The sequence below is a fragment of the Vitis vinifera genome, chromosome 6 (genome assembly GCF_030704535.1).
Source record: "Vitis vinifera cultivar Pinot Noir 40024 chromosome 6, ASM3070453v1".
Lineage (NCBI taxonomy): Eukaryota > Viridiplantae > Streptophyta > Magnoliopsida > Vitales > Vitaceae > Vitis > Vitis vinifera.
This window is the reverse complement of record NC_081810.1, coordinates 5,382,271-5,404,318: the sequence shown is the minus strand read 5'-3', so window position 1 is coordinate 5,404,318 and position 22,048 is coordinate 5,382,271. Positions and strand designations below refer to the sequence as shown.

At 35.9% G+C, this 22,048-nt stretch overlaps 3 protein-coding genes and 1 non-coding gene across 5 annotated transcripts; 3 read left to right on the top strand and 1 right to left on the bottom strand.

Annotated features, from left to right (window-relative positions):
• Window positions 1-4,798: 4,798 nt before the first annotated feature.
• On the top strand, window positions 4,799-7,959 carry LOC100243247 (uncharacterized). Its single transcript, XM_002281180.4, has 3 exons — window positions 4,799-5,305; window positions 5,949-6,116; window positions 6,229-7,959. Exons 1-3 carry the CDS (start codon window positions 4,799-4,801, stop codon window positions 7,957-7,959), a joined length of 2,406 nt encoding a protein of 801 aa, XP_002281216.2.
• A 306-nt stretch (window positions 7,960-8,265) lies between these two features.
• On the bottom strand, window positions 8,266-8,337 carry TRNAH-GUG (transfer RNA histidin (anticodon GUG)). The gene has a single exon. It is a non-coding gene; the product is annotated as a tRNA-His (tRNA).
• Window positions 8,338-8,742: 405 nt separating this feature from the next.
• Window positions 8,743-15,067, top strand: LOC100245048 (UDP-glucuronic acid decarboxylase 6). Of its 2 annotated transcripts, XM_002284117.4 has the most exons (14): window positions 8,778-8,968; window positions 9,154-9,345; window positions 9,543-9,660; window positions 10,250-10,336; window positions 10,490-10,577; window positions 11,380-11,471; window positions 12,267-12,331; window positions 12,413-12,501; window positions 13,104-13,181; window positions 13,272-13,365; window positions 13,815-13,881; window positions 13,977-14,040; window positions 14,153-14,193; window positions 14,512-15,067. In XM_002284117.4, exons 3-14 carry the CDS (start codon window positions 9,571-9,573, stop codon window positions 14,695-14,697), a joined length of 1,041 nt encoding a protein of 346 aa, XP_002284153.1. In that variant the 5' UTR covers window positions 8,778-8,968; window positions 9,154-9,345; window positions 9,543-9,570; the 3' UTR covers window positions 14,698-15,067. The 2 variants fall into 2 exon arrangements, with proteins under 2 accessions (XP_010651048.1, XP_002284153.1); XM_010652746.3 differs by lacking the exon at window positions 9,154-9,345 and having other exon boundaries at window positions 8,743-8,968.
• Window positions 15,068-21,362: 6,295 nt separating this feature from the next.
• On the top strand, window positions 21,363-21,866 carry LOC100267358 (histone H4). The gene has a single exon (XM_002284122.5). The coding sequence runs from the start codon at window positions 21,418-21,420 to the stop codon at window positions 21,727-21,729; it is 312 nt and encodes a 103-aa protein (XP_002284158.1). The 5' UTR covers window positions 21,363-21,417; the 3' UTR covers window positions 21,730-21,866.
• The last annotated feature ends 182 nt before the right edge of the window (window positions 21,867-22,048 follow it).

Here is a 22,048-nt window from a genome sequence, read left to right as displayed (position 1 = left end):
AAGGGGAGCACGCGAGGCACATGACTGGCACATGACTAAGCCATCACTCAATAGGGGCGTGTTTGGTTGAGGTAAAGAGCAAAGACTTATTTATTTGACACGTACAAGCAATTGCTACGGCAATCAATGCATGCAAGTGTGGGCTCTCCGGTGAAGCCACCCAACATCAGGAAAGTTACTCATTGGCGAACATGGTATGGTCATGCCATAGAGATGCATGGGCTTTTGAATTGTACCATAGCACTGTTGTATAGAGAGAGGCAAGGTAGATTAATCTCTACAAGAGCATATTGAAAAAGTTTGATAAGCTTTCGTGTCTGTTGCGAAAATGTGGACACGTAGGTGCCACATGGTCACACCATGTACTTACGCTTCCCCTCACAAGTAGCAAGGCAATTCATTACAACGATTAGAAGGCTTAATCATCTAGATTAATTGAAGTTGCAGAATGAAAATGATAAAGAAATTCAATCTTCTTGTTTGATTTTAATTAGATTGAAAGCATTATAATCAAAACTCTTGCAGTTTCAACATCTTTACTCTTTGTTTAGAAAATTGTAAGTCAAGGAGGAGAAAGAGTGGAGATAATTCATTGGCTCAATTTTTTTTCTCTAATCCCTTCCTTTTCTCATCCATTTCTTCACATTTTTTAAATATTCAAACAAAGCTCTTGTGAAGTGAAGTATCCAACTGAGAAGCCTTGAGCCACAGAACATCTTCATAAACATGCCTAGATATATGGTCCTTAATCTACTGAGCTTTTGGGTGTTGTTCCTTTTTCTTTCAAGGCCAGCTGCACTGCACACTGTATGCGATTGGTTTGTAAATTTGAGTAATCTCTCCAAGATTTCCCTTCAAAAAGTCAATACGCAAATTAAAAATATTGAAGCAGGTGCATTTCAAATGTGTCGCTGACTAATTAAATCACTTTATGATGTTGTTGGGTTTCCACTTCCCCAAGGTTTTCCTGCAAACACCATCCCATTGCGCAGTTTGCTTTTGTCCATATTGTCTTCAAAGCAAGAAAGATACGAAGAATCTAAGAAAGGTTATCACCTAGATAAGTAGATTAATGTCTGCCTAGTTTAAGATACACATTCTTTCAGAAAGAGAAAAGAAGATAATACTAACTAAAAACCTAATTCCTTAGGTGGAATAGATTTCCCACACTAAGTCATCTTGAGATAGACTTCCTGATGATCAATCCTTCTCATTTTCTTTATAATTCCCTAAAGCTTCATTAAAAGCTTGTAAACTCCCCACTAGGTCTTCACAATGCACAGTAAATTGCATGTGTTCAGCATGTGATCTTTAATTTATCCTAGACCTAACTGATAAGCCCATTCCTTGCTTCAGTCCAAATTCAAATCCAGAACATCCTTTAAACGGAAAATCACACCTTCATGTCCTAACTCCTAAGTACTCATCTTCCAATTTATTGATTAGTTTAGGAGCAGGCAAATGCGGTGACCATAGCCTTGGGATTGGAGCTTTGTGTCTTCTTCTTTTTTATATCAAATTGGCCTCCTCTTTTGTCCCATGCCCAAAAAGGAAGAAGAAAACAAGTAGTGGTGACCGGTGAGTGGTGACCTTTCAGATCCCGAACAGATAGGAGAGCTGACGTCTGTGAACCAAAAGATGTTCAATTCGTAGCATCACATAAGATTTTTCATATTTAGATACATAGATGTTTCCAGTTGGTGAAAGAAAGTATCACTCATCACCGCCCTCTATATGACATGGAGTTAAAAACAAATTCTCACATGCACTCTCACATTCCCGGTTGTAACTGGACTTGTAAAGGCTTAATTAAAAAGTCTTTTTAGTAATTATTTGTAGTATTTTTTTTTTAAATGATAAATAATTTTTTGAAAACATTTCTAAAGAAAATATTCCTATTAAAAACATTTTAAATCAAAATATTGGCAAATGTATTTTTAATCCAAACGGCTGCGTTGGAAATTGTGAAATATAAAGCTATTAATTCTTGCTTTTCCATCATTGGCTATCATTTATGTTTGGTTTCTGTGAATTTGTATATTTTAAATTGACAAAAATATGATGATAATGATTCCCCCCCCCTGTAAAACGACTAGCACCTCCATGAAGAAAGAGAACCCACCCTCCTGACCACAAGTTTGCGTTAATCAAAACCACCCACACATGGGTAGAAATAAAAGTAACATGGTTTGATAATCAACATCATTTCTATAGGAATACACTAACACTCGAGATCCCACTAATAAAAAAAAATATAATGATAAAATTTTTATAAAACTTTTTTCAATTACGATCGCACTCTTTATTAAAAAACTTTAAAAATATAAGAGTATTAAATATATATCATGTGAATAAACTTGTCATTCATTGAATGAAGTTCAGCAGAGAATTCAATCTTGATATTTTGAGTAAAACATGATAAAATTGATTCAGCTTTCATAATCCTACAGTTTGACCCATTGTTATTTACACTAAAACAAATCATTATAATGATAAAGCAAAAGTGGGGTAGAGAATGACTTATCCAATAACAACTCGCTAGCGTTTATTGAATTAAAAACAAAACTCTCATTTATTTACTATTACAAGGGAAAGACTAAGTATGATGTTATTGGGAATTCTCAAATTTCAAAATTGGATTTTCAATTTATGTTGCTTTCATGTCATTTCTAGATGGAGATTTTTTTTTTTTTTTTGAAGCATTGTGTAATATTATTTTTATTTTAGGTTTGTGATCATATTTTGTAAAAATAAAATAGAATCTTCTCTTTTTGTTGTATTTCTCTCAAAAGTCGTTTCTTAAAAGGTGAGGTGAATAGTGTCACACAATTAAACATGATAACTTGAATATATATATATATATATATATATATATATATATAGAAAACATGTTCAATAAAATTTGAAAAAGAAAAAAGAAAAATGAAAAAGTTGAGAACATTGAGGCAAACACTTTCCTAATTCCTCCACTCACCTTGCCCCATTCTTACATAGGATTCCACCAAGACAATACAAGTAAAGTCATATGAGGGCTGCTATGAATTTCCAAACAAACACATTCTTTTGATGTCACCACAAACAAAAAAGGTGGGTGTGTGTTTGTATGCGTCCTCCACCCAATAAAACCTTGACCACGGGCATCTGAGTTTGGTGCCTTCCCCGTACATCATTCAAATTAAGGCCACTAAAGTGCCCTACTGCTTGCAGAAGAATATATTATAATTAAAACTAATTTGACAAACAGTACTAGTATATGAGGCGCTACAGCTCTGCTTTAACGAACTTTCTCTTCATTTACTTTTATATTTGATAAGAGCATCAGTCTTGTTGACCCTTGATTCTCCTCAAGGGTTCATGCATTTTACTACAACCAGGACCAGAAAATTGCTTCAGTGGAAATCTAAAGGAACCCCACTTTCCCTACATTATATTCTATAATATCAGTTTTTAATTACTCTTTAATTCATATTTTGTCCCTCCAAATCAAAAGCCAGCCTCTGGTCTGGTTTTCTCTCTTTTCATGCCTCCTGTTAATTGGTTGGGCTTGGCTGGGTTGGCTTAAAAAGCTTTGGCAAAAGCCTTCTTTGATTAAAACTATTGCTTTTAAGTGCTTAATATGTATGATTATTAATTTAGTGGAGAATGGAGAGATGAAAAATCCAGGAGCTGAAATGACATGAGGAGTAGTTGATGTTGGAACGTGGAGATATGGAATGCAGTGGTGTTCCACACGAGACATAGGACTGTGGTGAGGTGTAAAATCAAACATTTTCGTTGTGACCTCGCAGGTGGGTCTAAGATTTCTTCATTCCATATTTGCCTAACAGTATCAGTACTCGATGGTTTTCTCATGCCAAGGCAACTATCATGAGCTATGTTGGTGAGTGGTGGCCCAATGACTTTTAAGGTTGATTGGTTTCGCATTTTAGTTCTGTACTTTCAAATCATTACATGAGAGTGCAGCTGACACTACCCTTCTCCATTTTCCCCCGTTTTCTTTGAGCAAGACATAATACCTGATCGATCGTATTTTTTTTTATCAACGCCTATCATTTTTCTTCTCCTTTCTCAGGGTCTGGCTTTAGAGACGTTGGATGGCATTGTATGTATTGTTTTTTTATAACTTTTGTCACTTAAATCTTGCCTCCGCAAATATTGCATGCTTGTTTCGTATATAGTATCTTTCCTCCCAATTTGTAATTTTATATGGAAAGAGTAGTAGGTGGCTAGGAAGGATGATTCATTGCTAGTGCATGCACTCGAAGGTTACATTGACTACCTTTGGGAGTAAAACATATGCTCCAAATTGAATAAATTAAGTTTAATGGAAAGAAGGAGAAGTGAAAAGTTTTGTTTAGTCTAGCATTGGTTAATTATAGAAAATCAAATGCCTTGTAGATTTTTAAAAATTTATTACAATAATTAAATTTTACAAAAAAGCCATACCATATTTTCTATTTACAAATCAAAAATATAATTTCAAAGCTAGCCAGGTGGCAGCAATCGGCTTGCGGGGCTAAGCCAATACCAGCGGCTGTAGTTAAAATCTTTATATTAATCAGCCAATTGCATGACCATCGTCGGCCAGAGTTGGAAACTGAAATAACTGTATTAATAATAAGTTTTGTACGTGGGCCCATCAGGAACCTCCACGTGGCATCTATAGGGCGTCCTTCCACTACAAAACCCCTACCTCTCGGCACTCCTTTGCTACCACATTCACCACCCTTCTGCTAAGTCCTCGATCACTATGCTGCCAACTCTCCAATTTCCTCATCTCTCCGATAGAGCTAGAGCCATGTGGCTCTCTTGCTTAGCTTCCGCGTTTCGGACTGCATTAGCTTGCACAATAGTGGGCTGCGCCTCCCTCTACGGCCCCGCTTCACTCCGCCGCCAGATAGAGTTCCCTGCTTTTTCGTACGCCACTGTGATCATCATTATCAACGGTGCGACGCTGGGAGACACCGTGCGGGCCTGCTGGCAGGCGGCTTACGCAACGGTGCTGGGTGTTTGCCCGGCGATATTGAGCCTGTGGGTGATAGGACCGACGAGATTGTCGATCGGGAACATGGCGGCAGCGGTGGCGCTGAGTGCATTTGTGGTGGGGCTGCCGGAGTGGAGTGGGTTGGTGGTGGAGAGGATAGCGCTGGGTCAGATTGTGATAGTGTACCTTCTGGCGCTGCTGAAAGGCGGGGAAACTGATGCCGTCATGCATCCTGTACACGTGGCAGCCAGCACTGCCGTTGGGGTGCTGGCTTGTGTGCTTGCTCTCTTGTTTCCGTACCCACGGCTGGCTTCTTACGAGGTTCCAACTCTCAATCTCAAGTGGATTTCGTACTCGACTTTTCATTCCCTTTTTTTTTTTTTTTTTTCCCTTTTTAATTATGCCGGGAACCCAATTACAGCTTCAAATAAGACCCATTTAATTAAATTTTATACAAATTATGAACCAATTTTATTTCCATGAAGCAACCTTCTTAATTACTCTGATCAAATAAATAAACATATTTAACAAATTATATTGATTTTGTAAAAAAAAATTATTACATGTTAGTAAATTCATCAATAAATACTCTTTGATCAGTAAATACTTTTTTTTTCTTTTTACAAACATGGGGCCATAGTATTTATTTTAAAAAGGAAAAAAAAAAAAAAATTACAAACCAAACATCCTCTACATGCATGAGGGGATGCGTTTGTTGGTCAAGAGAAAGGAGACAACAGTTGCAAGAGTGGATGTGACTTAAGCATTTGGTAGTCCTAAAGGAAACTGTTGTCCACTTCACAGAGCACAAACCGAGCTGAGTGGGAAACAATTTTGGACGATGTGATCAATGATTTTAGCATCCATCCTCTTGACCATAGGAACACCAGGAAACACAGAAATGCAGTCGTGGGATAACTAAAATGATTTATTTTTATTAATTTGTTTGTTTTCGTTGTTGCAGGTGAAACAGAAGTGCAAGCTATTTGCTGAAAACGCTTCAGAGAGGCTGAAGCTCTTTGTGAAGGCATTCTGTGCAGAAGACCACGCATCAGCACTTTCATCTATTGCTCAAGCTAAGCGCTTTGCTGTTGCAGGAGCCAAACTTCATCATAGTGTCAAACGCAGACAAGTGAGCTCATTAAACTCTACACAATAACTGGAGATAAAAGTCAGTTTTTCCTTGAACTGTGTGGCTAATTAGCGTGCTGATCCATTTGCCATTTTTCATTATCTATGAACAGGGAAGCATGCAGTGGGAGAGACTTCCTTTGAAAATGTTCAAACCATGTTACAAGAACCCAGGAGAGAGACTGCAATGTATACAGATGCCATTAAGAGGGATGGAAATTGCTTTAACCAGTTCTCCCTCATTTCCGGTGAGAATAATGGATGGAGAGTTGAAACAAGGTCTAGTTCAACTGGAGGAGCACCTGAGCCTCACCCTAAAACAACTGGAACTTAAGTGCTCTTCCCCCAGTGATTCATCAACTGTTCCAGAATCAACCGCAGAGAATGTGGTGAAGTCCCTCCAGAACTTTCAAACCATCCCACCAACCCACAAAGAGTTGCCCTATTTTTTCTTCTTATTTTGCATGAAACTCCTCCACAGTGAATCAATGGCCAAACCCTTTAATTCTTGTCTTCAACCCAACTCTGTTGGTAAAAATGAAGGGGTGGATGATTCAGGTAAACAAAAAGGGTCCTTCCTCGAAGGGGTTTCCAGCAGTTGGAGCATGAAAGTAGACCGCAGTAGGCTCATGCCAGCATTGAAATGCTCACTTTCCTTGGGGCTCGCTGTTCTATTCGGGATGATTTATAGCAAGGAAAACGGGTTTTGGGCGGGACTCCCAGTAGCCATCACCTTTTCATCTGCAAGAGAAGCAACGTTTAAAGTTGCTAATCTCAAAGTCCAAGGGACAGTGTTAGGAACCGTGTATGGAGTATTGGGTTGCTTCGTTTTCGAAAGGTTTGTGAAACTGTGGTTCATATCGCTTTTTCCTTGGTTCATTTTCACAAGTTTTTTACAGCGTAGCCAAATTTACGGCCAGGCCGGTGGGCTTTCCGCTGTCATTTCTGCAGTACTAATATTGGGAAGGAAAAATTTCGGTTCCCCAAGTGAATTTGCTATTGCAAGAATCGTTGAAACCTTCATTGGATTATCTTGTTCAGTCCTTGTAGATATCGCTTTGCAACCCACCAGAGCTTCCACTCTAGCAAAAGTTCAACTCTCTAAATGTCTAGAAGCCTTGCACGATTGTATTTGCTCAATATCTCTTTGTGCCAGCAAATCCAATTTAGAAGAGAATCACAAAGTGCTGAAATCCCATTTAAATGAGCTTGGGAAATTCATTGGAGAAGCTGAGGTGGAACCCAACTTCTTGTTTTTGCCTCTCCATAGTGCTGCCTATAGTAGACTCTTGGTGTCTTTGTCAAAGATGGCCGATCTTCTGGTTCACGTGGCACATGCACTGAGATTCCTGGAACAAGAAACCTCAAAACCTGAGGCTTCATGGAAGGATGCTGTAGATAAGGTTGATGGAGACCTTAAGCCTTTTAAGGAAATGCTTGCCTCCCTAATTAAATCGTTTGAGGAGGTCGCCAGCATCAAATCACTACCAGCACTAGAAAAGGAGCTTGAAGAGAAGAACATCAGCTATGATCTTGAGATGGGAAAATCACCAACTACAAATTTGTCTAGACTTGCTGGTTCAGGCAATCGTGAAGATGAAATGGAGAAGATGATAAGCTGTTATCTTCAAAATTCTAAGGAAATTGTGGAAGGTGTGGAAGGTGAGGAAGTGAGGAGCCTAATGGTATTGAGCTTAAGCGGCTTGGGGTTTTGCATGAGCGGCTTGATGAGAGAGACAAGAGAGATCGAACAGGGAATAAAGGATATTGTACAGTGGGAGAATCATTCAAGCCACGTAAATCTGTATGAAATCTCATGTAAGGCGCATGCTTTATACAATTGAAAAAAAAATTGATTTACAAGTTTCTAATTTATTGCCAAAGAAAAAAAGAACTCCATTTCTACATGGAGCTGAGATGGTGCCTTCAGCGGCCTAGACCAACTATTGGATCACAAAGATGAACAACACATTTAACTTTTTTAGCCATCATGGACTGTCCCATTAAGGATGGGCTCGCAGTCCATGACTCAACTTGGTGCGTTTCCAGGCCCACTATGGGATCTCCATACAAAAACGACATGGGCTTGCAGCCCAACCATTTTGTCATGGTCGACCCAATTAAAAAGTGGGTAATAGAAAACAAAAATTTGTGGCTGCTGGGATTCGAGCCCAGGTCTCCACGGCCACAACGTGGAATTCTCACCACTAAACTACAGCCACATGTTGCTTCAAAAATAGATAATCATATTACTTAAATCTACTTGAATTCAATTTCCTAATATAAAATAATAATTTTAAAAAAATCTTAGTGGATTGAAATGTTGTATGGAACTATGGATGAGAATAAGTAAAAGAATTGTTGTGGGGATTGCAATTTACAAAATAAATAAAACATTTCAAAAGTCCACTAGCTTTTGCGATGGTCTTAAATCTCAATCATGGTTACATGCGCGTTACCTACTTGCGCTTCAAGACAATGTGGAAGAGGCCATGTTGAAGCATCTTTCCATGATATACGTATGCCCTCCGCATTCATATTCTTCCATTTCAAGTAACAAAAGAAACAGGAAAAAAAAGAAAAGAAAAAGAAGATTGAAGAAGGGCCAAGGGTAAAGAGTAAAGCCTAAAATCTCACCATGCAAGGGTATCATATTCCTCTTTTAAAAGTTTTCAAAAGATAATTATGGTGATGACAGTAATAAATATTTATGGCCTCGGTCTCAACCTCCCGTAATTATCGCATTAGAGATCCTCAAACACACAGTATTAAAGCTCTAATCTCTCATCCTCCAAAACCCCAAAGAAAAAGACCCATATGTTAGTCTCAAAAACCCTGAATTTTCCATCCCAGGTAATGAAATTACTGATTTTCACAGCGGAAATTCAATCTACTGTCTGTGCATTTGAATAGAGTTTGGTGCGGTCTCTGTTTCTGCGATCGTTATCGAGGACCTATCATTGCCTTCGCTTTTCGTGATTTTGAAGTTTCCGTTGCGTTTTTAATTATTATTGTTTCCCTTGCATTTCTTATTCCAGTTGGCATCGTTTGGTGGAGAAGTCTTTTCTTTTTTATTCCTCTTTTTTTTTTTTCTTTTTTTTAGGATGCGGGGGGTAGTGGGGCGGGAATTTTTTTGCAGTATATATATACGTGAGTATCTGGAGTGTGTTTTGTGGATCAGAAAAGCTAATTAGGTTTTTGGGTGATTTTCCTCGAAGGCTAGCAATCAGGTTTATATTCCTTTTTCTTTTTTTCTTTTTTAATTTTATTTTCCAATTTGGATTCGAATTTGTGTTAATCTTCAAAAAGAGTAATGGGATTCTTGTTTCGGGCGAAGGGATTTGATTTACGGGAATGAGAGAGCATTTTTTTTCCTTGCGTGTAGGACTCATCTTTAAGTGAAGTTGGGTTTGATTTGTGGTAACAGGTCTTGAGTTTGAGAGGAGATCTGAGCAATGGCAAAGAATACTTCGAATGGAGAGCATCAAATCACAACAAAGCCCCCTCCCACGCCTTCGCCTTTGAGGAATTCCAAATTTTTTCAGGTAAAGTTGTGATCTTTTTTTAGAGACTCCCATCCGAAATGTTTTCCCACTTCATGGATGATGTTTAGAGTAGCTGAAGCATTACAAGGTGTGATAGTCTACTCCATCATATGGGATCTCTCACAAACTTGAGGAACTTGAATGTGGGTCAGTATCTAGGATTGGCGTCTGAATCTATTGTCTGATGGGATCTGATGTTATACCTTACTCCATGTTGTCAAAATTATTTAATTCCCTAATCCTAGTTGTTTTTTCCCCTTTCTTTTGAGATAAGAAAAAAGTAGTAATTGTCTTGGGAGTAGATTAAGGATTGAATATCCTTTATCCTGATTAAATTTGCAGCCTTACATCTGTAAGACCATGGCAGATTTTCCCGTTATATAAACATCTTTCCATCCTGCTTGAGTGGCGACCAGGTTGTTGCATGTTCTCACGGATGGAAATAGTCTGTCCACTTCTACATTCTTAGAAATAACTTTGTGGCATGGTTCCAATCATCACATTCATGCCAACACATCATTGCACTAGATCATTACTTTTATTATCTTTAACTAATTCCTACAGTAATTCCTTTCACTCTTGATGGCAGTCCAATATGAGAATATTGGTCACTGGAGGAGCTGGATTCATTGGTTCACATTTGGTGGACAAGCTGATGGAAAATGAAAAGAATGAGGTTAGCATGGTTTTTTCATCTTATCCAGTCTCACTTTCTGTGCTGATTACTGAATAGGCGACAAAAATATAAACCATAATCATATGCAGCAGCTGACTTCATACATACTGTATGATAAGAAGATCGTGTTTGATAATAGTTTTACTTCCTTAGGTAATTGTTGCCGATAACTACTTCACCGGTTCTAAGGACAATCTCAAGAAATGGATTGGTCATCCAAGATTTGAGCTTATTCGTCATGGTAAGTTTTTTATCTTTTTACTCCATTTTATTTTATCACATATGCATATGCGTCATTTGTTTGGAATTTGGGATATCCCTTCAGATGAATCCTGATTGGTTTTGGCCTCAATCCATTATTAAATTCTTCTTCTTTCTTGTAATGAAGATGCAATGCTAACTTATTTGTAAATTTCTATTTTGGTTTTAAGGTTTTAGTCACTGTTTATTGGTAATTTTTCTATGCCCACCATACTGGAATATGTGTTCCATCTTTTGAATTGTAATCTTGGTTTGATATCAGATGCTTAACTTGTAAATTAAGATAAGTTGATTGGTGTATCTGTGTGACACGGACTAATGACCTAATCTAACTCACTGGGACTCCTTTTTTATTTCCTTTCTATTTTTGTTAAATGCAGTCTTGACAGAAACATAAATAGTTTATGAAACTCATCTAAGAATCTTTATTGTTTATGGAATATGATATAATGGTAACCAGGTGAAAAGTATTGAGTTTATCATCTCTTTATCACCAGCATCACTAACTTGTAAAATTACTGCAATTGGAGGTTGTAAATAGGATAAATATTTAGTTGATGAGTAGTTCATCATAGTAGTATTTGAACTGTGACTTCTTTGGTTCTGGATTAATTACACTTTTCATATGAGCCTAGATTGTCACTACATCATCATAATATTCATTGTTCAAAAGCAACGTTCCTCAGTTAAGATCACAATGAACCACTTGTTAATCTTTTAATGATAATTCACAGTTTCATTTCTAATGATTAGCTTTTATTCCATATTTTTTCTCTTCACAGATGTCACTGAGCCATTGTTGATTGAGGTTGATAAGATATACCACCTTGCATGTCCCGCTTCTCCTATTTTTTATAAACACAATCCTGTAAAGGTTAGTATATTTATGCTATACTTTTGCTCACCAATATGCTTCATTATCAGTGCTTTAGCATATATTTGTCATGTATTATTTCTCTATCTGATTTGGACAGAGTAGTTTCCATGTTCTGATCCTTGTTCTTTGCCACTTGTGAATCAAACTCTCTTATGTCATTCTATCACATATTGTATGTAGCCACTGCAGGCTTTTATCTGCCCCTCCCCCACAATGGTTCTATATTTTGCACCCTATATCCTTGCTAAAATATCAGAATTTGACTTTGTTTCCCCTGGTTTGTAGTACAATCCAATCTTATCCAGATACCATATCCTTTGCATCCAAAACATCTAATGAATGACAATACAATAATAAGAAAGGGTACCTGAGCCTTCCTTTTCAATTTTTCTCATAACCATTAATTCTGACTTAAGATATCAGCTGTAGCTAAGCCATTCTTCAACTATTCTTGAGCCTTCTCAATGCCCCTGGAATTTAATGATAGCCTACCTCATTATACCCAGGCCTTAGAGCCATGTTTTGTTGGTGAATGCTCAATCCACTTGGCATTTATGTATTGCAATTAATCTGGACACTTTCATAGCAACTAGGAAGAGGTACCCCTTTTTTTTTTCTTTTCTTTTTGTCTTTTCTTTTGAGAACAAAAAAAGGCAGCATCTATTGTCTAAAATGGCTTTGGGGCACATCATTTGACGTCTAGATTTTTTGTGTTCAATGTCAGTGCAGTCATTTGAACTTGTGAATTATTGAGAATTGTCTGACTTTTTTACTTAACTGTCACTTTAACAGACAATAAAAACAAACGTCATTGGTACACTGAATATGCTGGGACTTGCCAAACGAGTTGGAGCAAGGTTTGGGATTTGACTTCATTTTATTCCTTTAACCAGGATCATAAATTTCTCAATTTATTAAATTATGTTAATGTTTAACAGGATATTGCTTACATCAACTTCAGAAGTATATGGAGATCCTCTTGAGCATCCCCAAACTGAGAGCTATTGGGGAAATGTTAACCCAATAGGTATTTGCATCTTTCATGGTTTTCTTAGGTTTGTTTTTTATTTAAAAAAAAAAAAAGGAAAAGAAAAGAAAAGAAGGAAAATAGGATGAAAAATCTCTATGCAGAAGTGTCAAGCTTGTCTTTTTGGTTTATTTAGTTGCATCTTCTATTGTAATGCAACCAAAACCTATTCTACCTTGGTATGGAGGAAACAATGTACTTAACTCCTTTGTATCTTCATGAGGTTTGCATGTGGAACAAAATCCTTTAACGTGAATATTATCTATGCCCAATTCTGTTTTATTAACTTTATGGTTATATGAGATACTATGACAAATTGTGATCAAGTGATGAATTTTTTACCATATTTCCTGAACTCCTATTTCAGCTGTAGAGTCATTTTCTGCTTGGCAGATGTTTCCATTTACATATATATAGATAAATGTGTATGTGTGAGCACCACTGGTATCTGTACTGGTGCCCTCTAGTAACAATTATGCTTAGGCAACTCTATATAAATCAGAATACTGTTACTCTTCTTTCTCTTTTAAAATTGAAGACATGTCTTGAGAAATTATGAGAATTTAGCACCCTCACTGAAGATAGTCTCACTTGACTTACAGGTGTGCGGAGCTGCTATGATGAGGGGAAGCGTGTGGCTGAGACTTTGATGTTTGATTATCATAGGCAACATGGGATAGGTAACTTTTGTGTTTTTTTTTTTAATCCTGAACAAACTTCAATGAATATGAAGTTTTAATATGTATGTTGTTTCTTTATATTTTGGACAGAAATACGCATTGCTAGAATTTTCAACACATATGGGCCCCGCATGAATATTGATGATGGACGTGTTGTCAGCAATTTCATAGCTCAAGCACTTCGGTATGTCCTTATGTAGTCCTTAGCTGTTGATCATATTTGTAAGCTACTATTTTCATTTAATCATGCTTTGTTTAATTTCCAAGATGACATCCACTGAACTAAAGTATTCATTTCTTGGCTGTCAAGAGCCCATTGGTTTATCTGGTAGTCAATCGAATCACTTCAATCTTACAATGATAGAGATGCTGGTTGGCATCCAGCATTGCAGAAAAGTTTCTAACATTGAAACCTTGAAATTTGCCAAGTTGCCATGTAATTATGGCAGTGTTAATACATGCCCAACTGGCATCCTGCCAATGCATTTCAGCAGTGCTGAACAGCTGTTTTTGCATATTTCTAGTAAATCATCAGCATACTTACTGAATTGATAATTTAAGCCCCATCTTACTTGCTTTATAACATTGTAACCTTCAATTCTCATCTTTTGTTTTTTTCTTTTGTTGTTGTAGTGGTGAACCTTTGACAGTTCAGGCTCCTGGAACACAGACTCGCAGTTTCTGCTATGTCTCTGACATGGTATGCAAAAATAATTATAATTTTATGACCATAGGATTGACCATGTATTGGTTATTATTAAGATTATTTGAAGCCCAATTTTCTTCATGTTAAAGGTTGATGGGCTGATTCGACTCATGGAAGGAGAGAACACTGGGCCAATCAACATTGGAAACCCAGGTAGTTTACATTTTTTTTAATTATTCTCATTGCTATGCCTAACCTGGAAATTTTCTTGTACACTTGAGTTACTGTGCTATTACCAACCTAGATAATTTCTTGTACACTTCAGGTGAATTTACTATGCTCGAGCTTGCTGAGACAGTGAAGGAGGTTAGTTGCATCTTTTCCATCATGTGTTTTTTAGTCAATGTTTTGTAACCAACGTTCGATCTTGATTCCTGTACCATCAGTACTTTTCGCAAATGTGCAATAATAATTCTTCCAAACCATAGATCAAGAGCAAAAGACCTGAAGGAAATGAACCTTCTGAACAATAGTTGATCTTAACTTTGTAACTTGAATGCCTTGACCTTTTCTATGCCCAACTTGAATTCAAACATGGTTGTGAAATACAGAGGATTTCAATTCAGTTGAGTTGTTATTTTGGCTCTGATGGATTGATAAATGCTTAATGGCTCGATGTTGCAGCTAATTAATCCTGAGGTGGTGATAAAAATGGTAGATAACACTCCTGATGATCCACGACAGAGGAAACCAGACATTTCTAAGGCTAAAGAATTGTTAGGATGGGAACCAAAAATCAAACTGCGGGATGGCCTTCCCCTCATGGAGGAGGATTTCCGTCTGAGACTTGGAGTTCCCAAAAAGAAGTGAACGAGACAAACAATAATGGAGGGATGAAATTCTGAGTCAATTTTTCCTTCTAATGTGGGACTGCTTCGGTGATGCTCTTCATCAAAGTTTCTTTGTTCCTGATATGCACTTTTTTTTCACCTTTTATTTTGATATGTTATCATAGAAAATAAGCGGCGGTCAGTGTTCACCTTTTGCCCCCTGTAATTGTTGATACTGAGAAAGCTTTCTCCTTTTAGGTTTGGCATTGGCCACTAATATTTTGTTAATCTAGGCTTGTTGTGGTTGGAAAAGTACGCATTTTATGATTGTTCGCATTTTTATTTTTATTTTTTTGAATTTTTTTTTCAACTGGTTATAATAAATTAATAATATTTCAGAAATTGTTTTATTTCCCTTGTATTTTTGTTTTTTATATGGAGAGACGAGTTGCTAGAGTTTGTTTGTTGTTTTGAGTGCGGGAGAATGAACTCGGGTGGGGGTTCTTATGTTTGGGTAACATACCAAGCAAGAGTTGTTGACTTGTGTCATTTGCTGGTTGTCGTGCAAAAATCTCGGATCATGTAGTTGATTGCACATTTATGTTTGTTAATGTCGCTAATTGCATGTAACAATTAATTGACACTGATTTTTGGATGTAAATGTCGTTTAGTTCGTTGATTAGACATCAAATGTGATTAATTATCTGTCTGAAAGTCTCATATCTTGATCCAGACAGATTATCTGCTTATCTTAGACGGACTAAAGATTTTGAGTTTGGGAAGGACACATTGGAGGGAAGCCCCCCACATATTAGATTGAACACATAGGGTATATGACCTAACTACTTGCATTCTATATCATTCGAGTCAAAGCAACTGCTAACACAAGAATAACATCTCTTTTGTTACTAAACGCCATGAAAACAGAAGCAAGTCTTTCCTTTCCTCCCAAAAAGAGCGTGTATCTGCAAGTACTCCATTGGCTTACAGAAATTCACCTACAAATAGAAAAAGGAAAGCATTAAACTAACAGCTCTACAACAAGAATGCATGCACCATCTAAAATTCTAGCTATTCAACCAACCAGTACACCCCAAGCAAAAACTGTTATCACATTAATACATATCATTATCCCTGCTCAGCTCAGCTCCGCTCCTTTGAAGATGATAGTCATGCAACCATTACCTTAAGAAAGTGTGTAATATTCTTCATCTCCATTGTGATTACCAGATTGGTTATATTGGCAAATTCAATATATGCCATCAATTTATCAACCTCCGAACAAATTCAATTCAGCACCTGTGATCTCTGGTAATTCTCTTCATAAATTTCAAACAAAGTTAATGGAGACGTGCAATAAAGTACGATAAAAGTAAACAATGAGAAACAACACTGCTATTGGCGCAGTATATAAGGAAAATACAAGATATTCAATACCCAATCTAACACACACGAACCAAAAAAAAAAAACGCAGGAAAAATTAAGTAAAAAAAATGTTTTGATGGACGCTATACAAAATCTAGGGTGTCGCGCACCGAGATGAATTAAAGGAGTTTTGAGAGGTACCTCCTCTCGTGCCTCTGAACGAAGGGCGACTTCTTGGCATCCTCTTCTGCAGATCGTAAAGAAAAAAGTCGATTTTTATCAGATGATTAGAGCTTAACAGTTAAGAAAGAGATGAAGAGAAGGTAGTAGTATAGTACCTGTGAGGCTAAGAGAATACACGGTGATGATGATGCCCGTGACGGCGAAACCGACCAGGAAAGGCCAGTTCCGGTTCCACTCCCGCCTGAAAAATACGGGCCACGGATCGAACTTCCGCATCTCTGCGTCTAACTTCCGATCACTCTCCTGGCTCTGTTCGGTGCCTCTTCTTCTGGACTTCTGTAGAGAGAGGCTGTTTGATTCGAGAGTATTAGTACGTAGGCATGACAAAAGTTAGCCAAGCCCAGTCCAGCTCAGGCCTTGAATTGAGGCCCCACTCTCCGCCCGGGGTCTCCATGCATCGGACCGCTCCCTCGGCCTTGTTGGATTTCCCCTCCCAATTTCAACCATTTGACACCCATGAATTATGGGAGTAGTTATCACTTATCACGCCTAGTTTGGTAAATAAAAAATGTTTCTTAGTAACATGTCCCATAAATTTGAAAAGGTAAGATTGTAAAAAGATGCAACACACCATTTGTGACAATGCTTATGGCTTGTTATCCGATTGAACTCTCTTCTTCAGATTCTCGTAAAGAAGATTATCCAGAACAAGTTTAGAGAGGAATCGAAGTTTCACATGCACATTTGAGAATTTCATATATAAGATCTATCTTTGTGCATCAAAAGAACAAAGCTTGAATCTTGTTGACAATTAAGATGTTCTTTTTTCTTGGGTTATTAGAATGATGAGCTTTGTTATTGACCATGGGATCCCAAAGCAAAAGAATAATTGAAAGTTGGAATGTTGCAACTTTAGAAGATCTAGTAAAAGATTTTGAACATGTTGATAAACTTTACAACACTAGTATAAAAGTGATTAATCCTCTTACATTGGAAGATGAATATTAATCCTCTCACAACTCAATTAAGAATATCTACAAGGATGAGTCATCATATTAAAAAGTTCTATGCTAGTGAATATGTATAACGAGTTCTATGCTAGACAGTATATGAGATGGGAAAAAACTAGAAAGTTATTAAGAAGTAAGAGTGCATGAATAAAAAGTATACAAAGATGATATTAATTCTTTGTATAGGAATGTCATATACTATCTTATTGAATTACCAAAGGGTTAAAAAGCAATCACATCAAACACAAAGCAAAGTTAATTATATGAGGGTTTGAAGAGGGGAAAGGTATGACTTTTATAAAATATTTTCTCAAGGTGTCAAAATGTCCTTTGTTTGAGTTAGTTTAGACCTCATATAAGCTTAGGCTTCAAGTCTAAGTAATTGAATGTCGAAATTATTTTTCTACATGGTGATTCAAAGAAAAAAAGAAAAGAATTGATGTGGATTTGTATTTTATAATTAAGTTTCAAGATTTGAGTTTTATAGAGGAGGAATAAAGGGGGGAAAAATCCCAAATTGATGTTAGTGTGATTTAAATCATTTTTAGTGAAGACATTTAAGTTAATTAAGATGTTAGAAACAAAATCGAACATATGATGTCACTGTAATGTGTCAAAATAAAGGGGAGGTGTATGAAGTACTATCAAATTTCAAGGAAGGTCTCTATAATATTGTTAAATCTTAGGAAAAGTTCATATAGTTTACACAAATGTAAAACTCTCTTAAATCTCTGGCTTTCTCTTATAAATTCGTGGATGATAATTGTATCGTTCATTTACTATATGTTGATGACATGCCATTCATTGAAAAAATATATTAGATTAACAAGTTAAAAATATTTGAGAAAATCCATCAAATGATTTGGATCGAAGAAGCAAATTCTAGCTAGACATGAAGGTTAAATGTGATGGAAAAGTAAGAAAGTTAAGACTATCACAAAAAAACATATTGAATGATTGTTAAGGAGTTCAATATGAAGAATGCCAAACTGGTTGGGATGAGGCTTCCTAAAGACTTTAAGTTTAAAGTAAAATTCAGATAATTTAAAAAATAATAATGAGATGAGGCATATTCCATATGCTTCTATAGTCATGAGTTTCATACATACAAAATCTAATATTATACATACAATCGAAATGGTGTGCAAAATTCATACAAATCCAAATAAAAAACATTGAATAGAATTGAAATGAGTTATGAGATTGTTGGGATATATCATTTAAAAGCGGGATATGATGTAATAAAGTTATACATAAGCTTCCACTTTTCTATCTATTGTTTGCATTGATATTAATTTGAACATTCAAATCCATATTATTTGCATTATACATTATTTTGGTATATTAGGAGTTGTACAAAATATATAAGTTATGAGTTTCTTATAAGATGATCAATAGCTCATTATCGGTTCATGAGTTTGGATAAATTCAATAGAAGTTGTAGTGTACTATATCCTAATTGGAGAATGATTTGTCTCAGTTGTTGGGATGAGTTTCATATGGTGAATGCATTAGTATGCATGGTTATACATCAGTTTGAATCTATGATGAACATAACATAAAGTTATTAGGTTGTCATGATTTACAAAGTTACTATATTATATAGACTCTCAATCTTGAGAGGATATTGAGCTTATATTGAAATCAATAGGAAATTTTAACCTATAAGTGAGACCTTAATGTAGTCATATATCCTCATAAATTGAGTCACTATTAATGGAGGTTGGTGGCAACATGTATCCTACATTATGATATCTTATAGGATTGAGATAACGTGTTTCACCGGCGATCCAAATGACATGTGATTATAAAATATGTGGTCTTAATAATTCCTTAAATGAAATTGGACATATGCTTTTTATGAGCTAAAATATGTCAATTGATCACATAATAAGAAGATCTTTAACTCAAGGAATGGAAAAGTAATTATCTTGGGTTGATAACACTATCCCGTTAGATTACATATACTAGTTTTATGGGAAATCTGTATGCAATAAATAGTAGGTTACAAACCCTATTAGCTTGTTGTAATTTCATAAGATATTAGAGTTTAGTTGACTTTCTTTAGTGGAATGTTTAATCAACTTTAAAATTAAATTGTAAGAAAGTCAATATTTTTCTATGAGTCATAGTAATCCCCACTAGAGCTTCTAATTTGTGGGGGTACATTTTATTTAAGGGATTTAGGTTCCTAGTTCATTATTATGCATAAAAGTATTTTGATAAAAATGTAAAGTTGCACTAGATCTTGTGATTTGACTTTCTAAATTAGACTAATTAATTAATTGAACCCTAATAGAGTTAATTAATTGATTAAGACCTAGGTGGGTTGGATTAGGTGACAAACCTATTTTGGGTTCAAACCACTTAAACTCATAAAGAGCTATATAAACCCCCTTTGGAGTTTAGGGTTTAGTCTTTTGTCATTTTTTGTTTTCCAACGAACCACTAAAGAGAAACCTAGCCATTCGTAAGAAAGAAGAGAAAAACTTACACTTTTATTATGCCTGAGCCCATGTGAGGACAAATTAGGTGGAAAAATATCAAGTAGATGAGTTTTATGATGTTTTTCGACATTTTCATCAACTTGAAAAAGATTTGGGAACATTCAAATCGTAGACATGAGTTCTATTATTTAGATATAATATGTATTTTGGTTTTTATAGTCATAGTTTTTTGCTATGTTAGATTTGGAGAAACCTATGATAAATAGCATGCACCTTATGAGATTCAGGATCAGGAAATGAAGTAATCCAAAATTTCCATCATAGATAACCCCATTATAATATGTGTTTTGATTTGAATAGTCATAGTTTTGCTTCATGCTATATACCTATTCACTTTTGTAAGGGAGTTTCGGTAGTCCAAATTGCAAAATCGTATTATTTTTTCCACAATTGAGGCACAATATATTAAATTTGCACAAGCAAATAAAAACATGTAATGGATTTGAGATTTTTTCCGGATTCAATTTTAAAGCAAAATATGTGGTCTATAGAGATGGTTAGTGTTTTAAAGATATTAGGAAAAATACAATATATCATGTCATGATGGAACAAATTGATTTTGAATTCATTGGATATATATGGAAGAATCACACAAATCAAAATCCTTGATGATGATAACCAAACCCCTTACTACAAGCAAGCATGAGTTTTGTAATCACTTGGTAGAAATTAGCAAGATCATAATTCTACGCATTTTTACAATATCTTATTTTTTTTAATAGAAATAGTAATCCAAATCCAATTATTATTTTTGACTCGAATTATCATGCACTTGTACAATTATCATAAGGATAAGCTCGATTCAAGCAATTTAAACTAAAGTTACTAAATGATAATTGCAATGAATATGAAACATAAATTTAAAATTTGAGTATGACAAAATGCCACACACACAACGACATCTTCTTAAATTTGAAAAAATTAGACCTTCTTTACATTAAAGATGGACCATTAAACAAGTGGATTCACTTTATAGTGACAACTCCAATTTTTAAAAAATTACTCAAAATTACTTTACTCTTAAATTGATCAAATAAATAAACCAAAAACATAAATCGAATATTAGATTTTACTATTTGATATTTAAGCCGATGAATATTATTCTACAAATAATATGAAAATTTTATTTTATGATAAATAAATAATAATATATTTTTATCATCCATGTATAAAAACTTATTTTTATTGTAATTTATATCCATCTAATATATTTATCATAGAAAAAAATTTAAATTTTAAATATAATTCATATTGGTTTCGAAAATTATGTTTATTATTTCCCTTAGTGTAGAAGATTGTACCATAATTTTTTCAAATTTTAGAAATACTAGTATGATTATATCAAAATAGATGGGTAGAGTAAAAATTTTGAATTGTGCACTAAATCCACGCTGCCCTTTTGGAACCCGCCAAAACTAATACTTCCCTCGAAGACAGCACAATCCGCGTCCAACTATCTGCTAAACGCTTTCATCCGTCGATTGACTCCAAATCGACGACTCACATACAATTCAAACTCACTACGCGGATCGACATCAAGGGCCGTAGATTGAATTTAAACCAAGGACCGCCATTAATCCCCGCCGATATTTTCACGCTCTGAAGTTCAAACTCCACATTCTATATAAATACCCGTCAAGACTCCATTGTATCGCATCAAAATCAAATCCGAAACCCTAGAATTCTAGCTGAAAATGTCTGGCCGTGGAAAGGGTGGAAAGGGCTTGGGTAAGGGAGGTGCCAAGCGCCACCGGAAGGTTCTCAGAGATAACATTCAGGGTATCACCAAGCCTGCCATTCGCCGGCTTGCTAGAAGAGGTGGTGTGAAGAGGATCAGTGGGCTGATCTATGAGGAAACCAGAGGGGTTCTTAAGATCTTCCTTGAGAATGTGATTCGCGATGCTGTGACCTACACTGAACATGCGAGAAGGAAGACGGTCACCGCCATGGATGTGGTTTATGCTCTCAAGAGGCAGGGAAGGACTCTTTATGGATTTGGCGGTTAATTGTAATTTCTTAAAAGGTTTGGATCCAGCGCTAGTGGATGTAGATTGTGTTTTTAGATTGTTTTTAAGGACTCTTGTTTCACTGTTATCTGCAACTCTCATTTTCCACAAGTAATGGAAATTTGAACTTTGCCCAATTTGTTTTGGATTCTTTTCGTTTCCCTTTCATCAATGTTCATCTTTGGTTGAAAGATTCCAGTGTGGAAAAAAGGGGGAGTCTGTCAACAGCTTAGATTGGAAAGCTAATTGCATGATTCGATTGTCTTTTGTTTAAATCAATTTGGTGTTTTAGATCTATGTGGAAACTTCTCGAGTCTTG